Source organism: Podarcis vaucheri (genome assembly GCF_965113315.1).
Source record: "Podarcis vaucheri genome assembly, chromosome: 9".
In the NCBI taxonomy this organism is placed as follows: domain Eukaryota; kingdom Metazoa; phylum Chordata; class Lepidosauria; order Squamata; family Lacertidae; genus Podarcis; species Podarcis vaucheri.
Window position 1 is genome coordinate 42475147 of NC_138767.1, and position 13123 is coordinate 42488269.

The following is a 13123-nucleotide window of genomic DNA, read 5'->3' on the forward strand; positions in this document are numbered from 1 at the left end:
GAAACATTAAAGAGCATCAGCTGATTTCATCCAAAGGCCCAGGATAAAAAGTATGTATTTACTTGGTGGAAGAAATTAGTCAAAGGGAATTCCATAGCCAGTGGAACTCTCTATAAGACTTTCATTTCCAGGACAGATAACCATATATATGTCTATTGTACATAACACATGAAAGGAAGAACAGCCTCCATTTGTTTCAACATCTGCTACTGTGCATTGAGGTTTCACCAAAATGGTTCATAGCCACTGTTAGATCTATCTTCCACAAGTTTGCCTGCTGTTTCCCCCCAAAAAACAATCTAAATTACAGTGAATTCCATGTATTATATTATCCCTCTCTTCTCCTCCTACCAACTCCATTGGCTGATCACAAGTTCCTAGTTACATATGATTTAGGAGCGTTTCTCTGTATCCACTCTTTCAATTATCCACTATTAATTTCTCTAATATTTTTTCAGAGCCACATTTGGAACTGAAATCAGAGCACGCAGTGGAAATGAATTTTGTAAGTTAATTCTTCACTCAAGACTCTCTTTTTGCCTCCCTTGAACCTACTACCAATACATTACATGGATAACCTGGATTTCTAGTATCATAAAAAGCATATATGTAAATCATATGTAATCAAAGCATTTAGCTATCTCCTGTGCCAATTTGCTTCATTTCACACTTATTTTGAACTTTAGCTGCTAAACTAGCAAATCTTATACTAACAGAATTGAAAGACTAACTGGAAAACAATAAAAAATCAGCTCAGAATTAATGTTCTGGGTGATGTAACATAGTGCAGATTAACAATAATATTCAGGAACTCTTAGGCAAGGATATGGGACTTCAGATCAGCCACTGTGTCAAAGCAGGAGAAAAGGTGCAAAGCCCAAGTCTCCTACCCTTCTCCAGCTATCTTTACAGCATGAAAGGACAAGAAGTTTAAAAGGATCTGGGGACTACTGAAAAAGTTTGAAAGGAAACACACAAAGGACTTTGTTTAAAAGATTAATTTGAATGTCATTGTGTTTGCCTTCCTAGGCGGGAAAAGAAAAACAATTTATGAAGTCTTGAGCAATAAGGGTCTGGGTCATGACATATTTTCATTCAGAAACTATTCTTGATCATCGTTCATGGAAGACTTTTTCTGTTTGGTCCCTACTCCCTCCCCGTTTGGCTGTAAAAGCCAAATGTTTCTAGTGGTTTGGCAATTAATTCTAAGCATAGTAGTACACCCCTAGTGATATGGCTTCCTATGGCCTACTTCCATGCAACCCAGTATGCGTCTCTCTCCTACACTGAGGTGGGTTAAAACACTGCTTCTAAAAACATACATGTATTTTTCAGATAGTTTAAAACAGTTTTGGATCCTCAGTAGACTAGATGTGTTAATTCACATTATGGATATGCAGTACTCACACGTATTTCACATACCACAGTTGGCCAACACAAGAATACTGTTACCTACTCCCTTCTCTACTGAATCACTCTCCACTGCACATGGTCACATTAGTTCCCTAGGCTTCTGTTCTCACAGTTTTTTTTTGAGATTCTGAGAAGCAAGCTCAAATGTTTGTTTCTCCCTACATATTCTCAGACTGGTAGCTGTACTGCTACCCCTGGCAGGAAAAAGATGCTTCATCAAGGCCTACAGTGCCTGCCACCACATACCCCTGTATTGTCCCAATCGAAATTACTTGCAAAGGAAGGCAGTAGAAGACTCTTTGGATTTTTGAAAGTATCTTTATCTAACCACTATTGGGACAGGCCTTGCATGGCATTTGAGCCAATGTTCTCATGACCTAAGTGAGAATGAGACTCCTAAACCAACAAGTCAGATGGTTTTATAGACTATTTACTATATACTGCTCTGAGGTTTTAATGAACTATCCCTGCTGGTTCTTATTTTTGCCAATAAAGTTGAACAATGATTGGCCTGGAATAGAAACGAATTATTACCACATATTTTCTGAACAAACTTAGCATTATTATGACCAAAATGAGAAACAAATAACCTGGGTGAGAGCTTAAAAACCCCCTCAAAAACAAATGGCAACTGCGTTACAAAATTAACTGATCTACTTCTGGTTATCCTTCTGTCTCAGCTTTCAAGTTAAAACTTTTTTTTCCACCACAAAAATTACTTATACATTCAGTATACCCACAGATTTATTCCTAATGACCTTTAAGGCATATGCTCCAAGAGAGTTGGAGACTTTAATGCTAGTGCCATTTCCCCCCATTCAGGTCATAACATGTTCTGTAATGTATAAAATTTTATAAAGCAATGAGTCGCCTAGTAAAACTTTCTCCTTCACTGAATACCTCAAGGCATACTCCTTCCCTCATCAGTCCCAATATCTGGTCTTGTGTTAGTTGAACCCATTTATTTCTTTAAGGTATTTTTTCTTTTTAATTTTATGCAAACCACCTACTGAATTTTTTTTTTATTAAAGGGGCTTATAAAAGTATTTTAAATAAATAAATATTTCAACTTCAGAAGTGCCTTAAAGACTTTAAAAAAATAAGTGTATAATTAAATTAATCATAAAATCAATGGTCTAGCAGCATATACAGAACTTGATCAAGGACAAGAAGTAAAAAAGTAAATGTACATAAAATAAAATAAAATTATAAAACTCACACAAAATACACTGGGGAACTGAGCACCTTTGCTTGTAACACTAAAGATACAACAATATCTTGCAGAACCAGGCCAAGGGAAGAAATAAGAGACAGGAGATCAGTACTGGATGAAATAGGTCACAACTATTATTGATTACAGATTTAAGTAGGCTTTGGCAAAGACACTAGGAATGTATGTGGCATCAATGTATCTGGCTGGTTGATTAAAAAAAAGGCTGGGTCAATCCTGGACTGACACTTGCTCTATGACATACATCAATGGGGCAATCCCATCAGAATCCCATTTGGAAGGCTACTATGGCCCATCAGTCCTCATGTGGACTCCTAGAAAAAGACACCCCTTTCCGGGCCCCTTTAGTGGGGTACCCAACAGGCTAAGGATCCAACTCAATTCTTTATCCCCGCCAAGTTGTGACAATTGCTATGAGGTGGGCTAAGACTGGCTAATTTTGATCTTGTTGATCACAGCAGGTAGCACAAAAGCTCAGTAGAGTTAATATTATCTAGAGAAGTAGTTACTAACCTGCGGCCTTCCAGGTATTGTTGGGCTTCAAATTCCACCAGCCCCAGCTATCATGGCCAGTGGTATAGCATTATGGCAGATGTAACCCAGGAACAGCTGGTGGGGGCACAGGTTAGCCACCCCCTTTTTTCTAGGAAGAAAACAATTTTGTTACTACAACTTTTACAAATACCTCTCAATATATTGTAGTAACACAATTGTTTTCTTCCTAAAAGAACGACAGATTTTCTAGCTAAAATGCCGAGGTTTTGAGAAAGAAAGGGAGATTACAGCGATATAAGGTTAGGTTGAAGGAAAGATTAGGAAGACATATGTTTGATAAAATTATTTAGAAGTTGCTGAAATAATTTTGGACATTGGGATGCAGGAAGGGGAGGTATGGGGGAGTCTGAGAAACGAGGTTTATGAAAAAAAGGTTATGAAATTATACATGTTTGTATGTCTTTTTATATGTTTGTATTGTTTAAAAAATTTTGTAAAACCAATAAAAAATATTTTTTTTAAAAAAAAAAGAACGACAGATTTTCATACCAACAAAGTACTACGTTTCAAAAATGAATTGTGTAAAAATAAGCAATTAAAATAATTTCTACTGATTCATATTTCATGTAGAATAATCAGGGAATTACTGAACCAAACAGAAGAGACATTCTTGGCTGAGACATGTCCTTGGAGTTTAAACACTTTTTTTTTTTTTTGCTTTTTCAAAACACCCTCGTATTTCATAAGAAGAAATCTCTATAATGTATTATAAAAACATGTTATGAAATATTAATCTATTTTCATAGACAAGTCTGCTAGAGCTACGTAAAAAATATCTGTGTTCAGAGCCATTTTAACAAATATTGAACATGTTCTATTATGCTTACATCCCTGCTCTCATAGCACTGAACACATAACTCTAAAGTACATCAGGGATGCTTTTTAGAATTCCTAGTAGCCCATCCCCCAATTTTCATTGGGATTACAGTAGTGAGGGATGGTTTAATGCTTTGCTTGTGAACCATAATCCCAACAAATTTATTCCTTCCTTGTTTATTATTAGTCATGGAAATGGATGCTCCCTTTGGCACTAATTAGAGCTCTTGCCCTTGGGTAATAGCCGTGTGTGTGTGAATTGGACTAGAAATATTATATAATATCAGACTGATACATCTAATCAACTTATTAAAAACATGAGGAAAATGCATATACCATGTCTGTGTTTATTAGACTTGGCAAATCACATGAATTCACAATGAATTCACAATGGCATATGGCATATAAACTGATAAAAATGCAAAACTGATAAAAATGCAAATAAAAGTTGTTTAATGAAGAAGTGTATATCTTTAAGGCAAATATTTTCTTTTTAGAAAGAAGACAGTTCCACTGCCTTAAGTTCTAGTAGTAAGGAGTGACTAATTAGCTTTATACTGAATATCTGCATTAAACTACAGCTCCAGTTGCCTCAGGCTGAGAAATGTTTCTTAAGCCAATAATAACAACCCAGCGCAAATTGCTATCTTTCTAAGTGAATGTCTGGTACATATACAAAGCTCAAAACATTTCAGAAAATACATTTCAAACTAGGTTGGTCATTCAGAAGCTTCTTGGATTTCCATCTTCCATCTCAGCTTCCATGCAAGAGGGGTAAAGTGAGTTTCTTGTAAAGAAAATTTGGCATGATCTTGAATGACAAATGACGTACTACCAGGTGCCAAGATAGACTGGGGGGGGGATCTAGCCACCCCCCCAACTTCAGCTTCAACTGGAGCTGCTTTGTTCTCAGTGCCCCGAATAATTAATAACTCCTTTGGCAATCAGTCATGCATTCCTTAATGGCACTTCAGGCATCAAGTGTCCCATTCACCCGCTCCCCCCCACCCAAGTAACAATAGACTTTACTACACTTGGGTGGGTGTTCTATGCCAAGCTTGTAACTGACATAATTTAAACTAAACAAGTCGCTAGAAGGAATATTACCCAGACCCAAATTGGAATTTTTTATCACGTCTGTTTACATAGCATACTGTTGCTATGTAAATCATATCAGTATCGAAGAGACTTGGGCTAGACTTTCTTAAAGTAATTTTTTGGCAAGTCACTTCCTTCCTTGCATACCGAGGGAACCTATGTACACTAATGCTATTATGTACCCCAAGCCTTAAAATGATTGCGTGGATCCAAAGATGGGTAATATGTCACCATATTTTTTGTCAGTATATAAAATAATGTTTCCAAAGACCTTTATATTCGAAGTGATGTTTTCAGGAATGCATTACCAATGAAATGCTAGGATGAGCTTGTGGTAGAAAATAAAACGTTTCTATTTCTCATTTATTCACAATATTATTATGAATGTCAATATTCTTAGATCAGGTGGGTTTCCTTATAAGTGTAAATGCTTAGAGGAGAAAGCAATGAAATATTGTTGCAAAATAATGACCAAAATTTAGTGACCTCTGCTCTGCTCATTTTCCTTCTGTCTGCACTAAGTTGGCTGATTTACCAATTATCCTTCAGATGCTTAATGGACTTTGAAGTTGTTCTTCAATAACAGTTTACTAAAATTAAAAATATTGTAGCAGATACTTTTCTTTTTTAAAAAAACCTACACTTTCCAGTTCTGAAAGTGGTGGAAGATGTTCTTTTCACTGTGTGTGGTCTCCAATAACAAATAAAAATGCACACTGTTCAATTTCATTTTTCTTAGTTTGTCTTTAGTCTATTTTCTCTCAATCTATTCTGTCTTTTCATCTTCAAGAATTTAAGCAGGAAGTGATGTTTTACCACTTAGGGACAATTCATTAAAATGTGTTTCTTTAAAAAAAAATATGTTATTGACTTCAGTTTAACATTTCAAAATAAACATTTTACATAATATCATATAATCAGTGACTTCCCTCATTCCCCTCCCATGGTTCATTTTGTTTGTCTATTACACCTGCATATTTTAATATGACAATTTTAGTCAGTTCTCCAATCGTACAACACTCAAATATTAATTACACAGTAGGGTTTATCTTAAGGCTGCCAGCATTTTCAACTGTGTACAGTTATTTTCCACATACTCAAAAAAAGATTCCCACTCCTCTTTAAATACATGTTCTTCTTGCTCTCTTATTCTGTACGCTAGACCTGCTAGTTCCATATATTCTATCATCTTAAGTGGCCAGTCCTCCTTACAAGGGACCTCCCGCACTTCCCATTTTGGGGCTAACAAAACTAGAGCCACTATTGTTGCACACATAAATAAGTTTTTCTAACACCTGGGAACTTCTGCCTGAACTAATCCTAACAATAATGCCTCTGGGCTTTTTGGGAAAGTTATATTAAACATTTTTTTCATCTCATCATAAATCATTTCCCAATACTCTTTAACCTTTTTATATGACCAACACAAAATATGTTTCAAACACTTTATAATGTGGTGAAGAAAATGTTGAAGATTCATTTTGTGAGAAAACCAGAAACTTTTCTTTTAGGTATAATGGGTAGGGATGTACCTACTGAACGGGGGGGGGGGGATTGTTTATGTATGCTACCACAGCTGCTTGAATGATTTCTGCCCAAAGATGGAAGGAAGAAACAGTTCCGATTAAGGAAGATTGGCAGCTAATGGAATATGCAGAAATGGCAAAACTCATCGGAAGAATAAGAAATCAAGAAGAAAGACTTTTAAAAATAGAATGGGGAAAGTTTATTTATTATTTAAGGACATATTGTAAACAAATTAAAACATTAGCAGGATTGATATAATCATGAAATTTGAAATGATTTTGTTCTTTTTGTCTAAAATGTTTGTAAAAATTGAAAATGAAAAAATGTTTCAAACACACTTCAGCTCTCTTTCATCATAATTCTGTGGTTCCTGTGTGGGATGCATATCCTAGAGGCCATAGGATCCATCAGAACCTCCTCTCAGAGAGAGAGGGGTGTGTCCTCTGAAATGGAGATCCAGTGTAAGATGCCTGCTATGTGAAGCTATAGAAAGGTCCACCACCAGTTCCCCTCTACTGTTGGAGGTCTGACTTTGGACAGGGTGGAGAGAACAAAGAGGGTGCATTCCAGAGCCATGCCTAGAGAAAGATTCATAGCTCTCCCTGGAATGGGGAGCATAGAATGCGAGGCTGGAGATACTGTAGTTTACACCCTTTCAGTGAAACTGGCTCTCAAAAAAATAAAAACCTAGACTGCAGAGCATCACACACACACGCCACCTAATTTTTTGCTCTGCTAACATGAGTCTAGCAGGGGATAGGAAAAGGTTTGCCTGCCATTCATTTTCCCTCCTCCTGTCATTTTTGATTGCTCTGCTCTTAACAATTTTATCTTTACAGCAGTTCTCAAATTTGTTGTTTTTTCCATTCAAGTCCCTCCTTGTAAAATTACTCCAGCTTCTGCCCCATTCCTGAGGCAGAAGCACTTCTAAGCGGATTACAAGAAACATTATACAGCATATAACATATTGTTACACTTCTTATTATTTTTCTTTATCATTACATCTTGGAAGTCTAAGAGCTAGAAATACAAGAGGGTAGAAATACTTACTGGTACGAGGAGAGTATAATGGATACAGAATCCAGGTTCAGAAGGAAAATATTCATCAGAAACGAATCGTATTCTGATCTGGTTTCCTTTGGAAATCTGTTTTCCTGGAACGGTAGTGGAGCCACACCACCGTCCTAAAATAGTGCCATCGCTGGGCTCTTCAACTTCTACAAAGTCATATCTACAACGAAAAAATAGACACTGTTCACTTGGTGATTTACTTTCTATATAATCTTTATACGACAGAATTATATAAGAAGAAATACATAAGCTAACAATAAAACACACTACTCCCTTTTCCTGGGAAAGTTGGATCTTATCTCACCAGAGTCATACAGAAGAAGAGAAGAAGAGTTTGGATTTGATATCCCGCTTTATCACCACCCTAAGGAGTCTGAAAGCAGCTAAGATTCCCCTTTCCCTTCCTCCCCCACAAGAAACACTCTGTGAGGTGAGTGAGGCTGAGAGACTTCAAAGAAGTGTGACTGGCCCAAGGTCACCCAGCAGCTGCATGTGGAGGAGCGGAGACGCGAACCCAGTTCCCCAGATTACGAGACTACCGCTCTTAACCACTACACCACACTGGCTTTAATCACCATACAGCCTTTAATCACCTCCATGCTTTATTACTGTGTGGTCCTAGCTACTGTAGGGTCCACTACTGAAAAGTGCCCATAAACTTGGAACTTGTACACATTTCTGCTGCCAAGTTGTTGGCTAGAGCTGCTTGGTTGGGTTAGAGCACATCAGCCCATTTGTTGTTGTTGTTGTTGTTGTTGTTCTACATTAGCTACCTGCTTGTTTCAGGTTTCCATTAAAGGGCCTTAGATGGCTTGGGACACCTCACTGCATCACCTCATGCCCTGCTTTCAACACTAGAAATCTTGCTACAGGTGCATCCTCCAGATGTGCAATGCTGTCCACAGGATTTGTGTTCAACTACTACACAGTTTTTAAGGACACGGGTGGCGCTGTGGGTTAAACCACAGAGCCTAGGACTTGCTGATCAGAAGGTCGGCAGTTCGAATCCCCATGATGGGGTGAGCTTCCATTGCTTGGTCCCTGCTCCTGCTAACCTAGCAGTTCGAAAGCAGGTCAAAGTGCAAGTAGATAAATAGGTACCGCTCTGGCGGGAAAGTAAATGGTGTTTCCGTGCACTATTCTGGTTCGCCAGAGGCGGCTTAGTCATGCTGGCCACATGACCCGGAAGCTGTACACCGGCTCCCTCAGCCAATAAAGCGAGATGAGCGCCGCAACCCCAGTCGGTCACGACTGGACCTAATGGTCAGGGGTCCCTTTACTTTACTTTACTTTACTACACAGTTTTAGTACCAGATGAAATGCTGACACTTTTGGGTGACTGTTAAACTGAATTTGCTTCTGTCTTTAGTTTAGCCTTGTTTTTGTTATGGCTATCATTATGGATATTTACCCTGTTATTCATTCTTGCTTTTTTATTTATTTATTTTTTGCTTATGTTTGTAGTTTATCTTTTCCTCCGCTGATTGTAGCTTATATTCTTTTAATGGATTTGTTCTTGGTTGTTTTAATATTTGTATTTTGTAAACTGCCTTGAGTTATTTTAAAAAACTTAGTAAGCAAAGCTGTAATTTTGTTTTTAAACAACTCTGAATAAATAAAATGCAACTAAACTGAGGATTCCATTTTTGTGTTTTCTCTCTTCCAAAGAGAGGGGAAAGACTTGCAGAACAGTTCTCCTGTCCACTTGGATGGGGCTGGGAATAATATTAGATAAGACAAAGGAATTCTGCCACAGCATGTGGGGATGGTCGAGTAGATACTTTGCATACACAAGGTTCTAGGCTCAATTTACACAACTCCACCTGGAAAAGAATCTCAGGTAGTGGGACTGGAAATACCTCCACCTGAATTAGAGTAGTTGACTACATAGACAATAATCTGACTTGGTATAAAGCAGTTTGCTATGTTCCTAGTTCCTTTGCAAATAACGTGGAATGAAGAGCAATAGCAATCAGCAATTATTAGTTGTGTCTCACACCCTGCAATTTCAAGAGACTTGCCCTTCTCACTCTTTGCATTTTGCAAAGGATGCAATGTAGAGAAGGCACAAGAGCTGCTTCCCAGAGTTCTAGGAAGCAGAAGTACTTAGTAAATCTTTTTAACTCCATTTTTTAAAAAGTATTATTTTGGATTTAATAAACGACACCAGTGTTTTCAAAACAGTGGTAGTTCTGAGGGCTACAGAAGGTGGGGTACAATGACTTGAAAACACACCTTTGTTCCCTATATACATAGGACACAGTAGCTTTGGTCCTCACTTTTATTCCACAAATGGAATAGGGTTCACATTTGTGCTTTCTACATACGCCAAAAATCTACTCCTGAATATTGGAAGGTCCTTGGGAATCATTTTAGCTATGAAGAGGGGGTACAGCTGGTGGAAATCACCCCTACCCTTTACGTGAACAAAGGAGAACTCTGAATCCTAGCAAGTTAATATAATATTTCTTCAAAGATTGCAGATGTCTGGCAAAAGTTTTCTTTTGAAAATTGCAAGAAAATGAATGTATTGATTTGAAAATAGTGATTAACTAAAATATTGTAAATATAGATTAATGTTATGCCTGACAAATGTGCCTCTCATTATACTATTAACACTATTTATTTCAACAATACAGATTACAGGACATAAAACATGAATAACTCAAATAAGAAAAGACAGCAAAGTATATTATCAAGCAAAATGAAAGTTGAGAACTGTTAAATATGCAAAACTGGCTCATGAGCTAGTCTTCGCCTGACTTACAATACTACTGGCAAAAATAGTTTTTGATTATCCATGTAAATTATTGTTCTTTATTCATTGCAAATCTGCTTTTCAAAGTAGCATGTGGAGATCAAACACACATTGAATCAATAAAAGTCCAGGGAAATGGAAAAGTGATATGACAGAACACCTGACACACGAAGTGAAATGAACTATCACTGACAAGAGAACCCCACATGTCCCCAGGTGATCATTTCAGAGACTTTGTAATCCCTGTAATATACCCACTGGTATTGTATTGCACAGTCCAAATCAGCATTTAAAGGATTTACTAAACCTGCTTTATTGGCTAATCAAATGTGAGTTTCTCACAGCAACATGATACAGTACATGTATAACTAAGTGGCTTATAATGACTACTTCTCAGACTTATTCTTGAGAACTTACAAAGGATTTATTTTTCTTTCATATTTTACAAACAAGTCTGGTGTTTTTTTTAAATTATAAACACAGTCTCTTTTGTCATTAAGCACATTTATGCTTCTGGTTTTGTTTTAATAAAGCTCTAAAAAGATACTGGGCCTACCCTGTCAAAAGTGCCTCCCAGAGTATCCATCAGTTAAGAACAATGAAACAAAAGCATGCTAAGCGGCTGCTTTTGAACTCTTGACAGTTTTTCATCCTGGGGGTACACTACCATGAACTGCAGAATTTTGCAGGGGGAGGGATCATGTTTTTAACGGCCTGGCAAATTTATAAATTTTGGGTTCCTTCGGTTTCTCATTTTCCCAAACTTAAGTTCAGTTCTCAATATTTCATCATGAGTTTGTGTGTGTGTGTGTGTGTGTGTGTAGTCCTCATGAATGTTCATCAGTATTTTAGTGCATTTCCCCCTAATTTACACATTTTAATATTTTAAATGCAACTGTTTTCGAATAAGTGCATGCTATTTTTGCCAATTATATGCACTTTAATGCATACTTTACCCTAACATATGCCTTCTAGTCCACGTTACTTGGCAGGAGAACTGCACTGCAAAATTCAGAGAAGTACAAAGTTTGAAGAATGGCTGTGTTTTGATTCTCATTGTTTTGGAAAGTGTGAATCAGGTAGATTTGTATTTAAATGCAAACCAAATCAGGTCTCTAACTCATTCCTACAGGTGACCAAACCATACAGCTGAATATTTCTATTTTAAACTCTGTGGTACATAAATTAAAGTGACTTATGCTCTCTGTAACTAACAGTGAGAAAAAAGAAAAGAATTAAAAGAAAAAAACTTTTGCCTGTGGTAGCTGGCACCTCCAGAAATTAGGATACTCAAGTATCCATCACACCCTTCCATCAGCTCCACCCATTCAAGCCTGATTGGTCCTCAAGACTCAAATGGAGGAACAGACAAGGAATAACTCCTAGAAAACCCACATTGCACAACCTTACTAAAACTCTGGTCCATATGTATCTCCTTAGTAACAATTGAAGGGCAAAAATCTCACAGTAAGGTTTTCAAGATTTTTGCCCTTCAGTGTGGTTAGTGTGCTGCACACACTGAATGATATAAGGCATGAACTGTCTATTTCACAAGACAATGCATTTACAGTATGAAGTGGCACTTTGCCCATTCGCTAAATGTATTTTGACAGCCTGCCAACTGAATCAGATGTCCACCACAACTCTCCTTGTACTGCACATGCTGACTGAAATCTAAGCTGCTGTGAGAGATCATGAAGCAGGTGAAATTGCAAAGGTGCTCAGGTGTTTACAGAAACCCTGTGATGCTGGTTAAAGCACAGCATGGAAGCTAGATATGACTGGTCTGAACAACAGACATAGCCAAAAAATATATATACAGTAATCAAGAGACAGAGACTTGTCAGCAGTAAGTGGTAAATTCTTTATTGCAATATCCTGTAGCTTATTTTATATAAGGAAAATGTATAGTGAATGCAGGGTTGAGTGCATCAATCAATATATGTTATTGTCTAGTACATATTTTGGAAAGTTGTTTCTTTGTACGTTCACTATGCATTTAGACACAACACATTGTAGTCAAATTTTGAATGAATTTTCCTGAGTTGAAAGAGCAGGTTTTGTCTATGTTTGGATTTAATTTGATATCATTTTGAATCAAGATGGTGGACCGAACCTTTCAAAGCTGCACTGATTTTTTTGGTTTCTTAGAATTCCCTAACAATGCTAGGTATGAGGTTGCTAATATGCTATAGAATAATTTCAAGATAACCACTTTATTTACCCTTCTGCTAAGGGAAACAATATAAGGAGAGCTTCTTATTTTGCATTTGTTGCTGATGAGGAATAGGTTTGCTTGACTGATCACCTGAGAAGAAACTATTTCTCCATAGTATGGAAATTATCAAAAATGCCTCAGTGTCTCTCAAGAACCTTCCTCTGTCTCATAAAACTTAAATCAAATGATGAACCATTAAAAGTACTTTCTTAAGATATAAACTTTCTTCCAACTTTGAATTTTATTTATTTCATTTTTCAAAACATGGTTTTCATTTGTTAAATCTGTTGGGACAGACTGCTTACCTTGGCTTGCAGTTCAATACTCATTGTGTAACATTAACCTTCTATGAACTTAAAAAGAAGCTAATGGATATAAAACACAGGAACTCATAATAGTTCCTGTTTACATCCAAGGCTATGTTCAGATAGAACAG

The 13123-nt window shown here is 37.0% G+C and overlaps 1 protein-coding gene across 1 annotated transcript in view; it reads right to left on the minus strand.

Annotated features, from left to right (window-relative positions):
* PDGFC (platelet derived growth factor C) overlaps positions 1 to 13123 on the minus strand; it is a 105286-nt gene that overhangs the window by 21602 nt on the left and 70561 nt on the right. The window contains exon 3 of the mRNA XM_082237279.1: positions 7691 to 7871. Within this exon, the coding sequence (XP_082093405.1) occupies positions 7691 to 7871 (181 nt within the window). The remainder of the gene's footprint in view (positions 1 to 7690; positions 7872 to 13123) is intronic.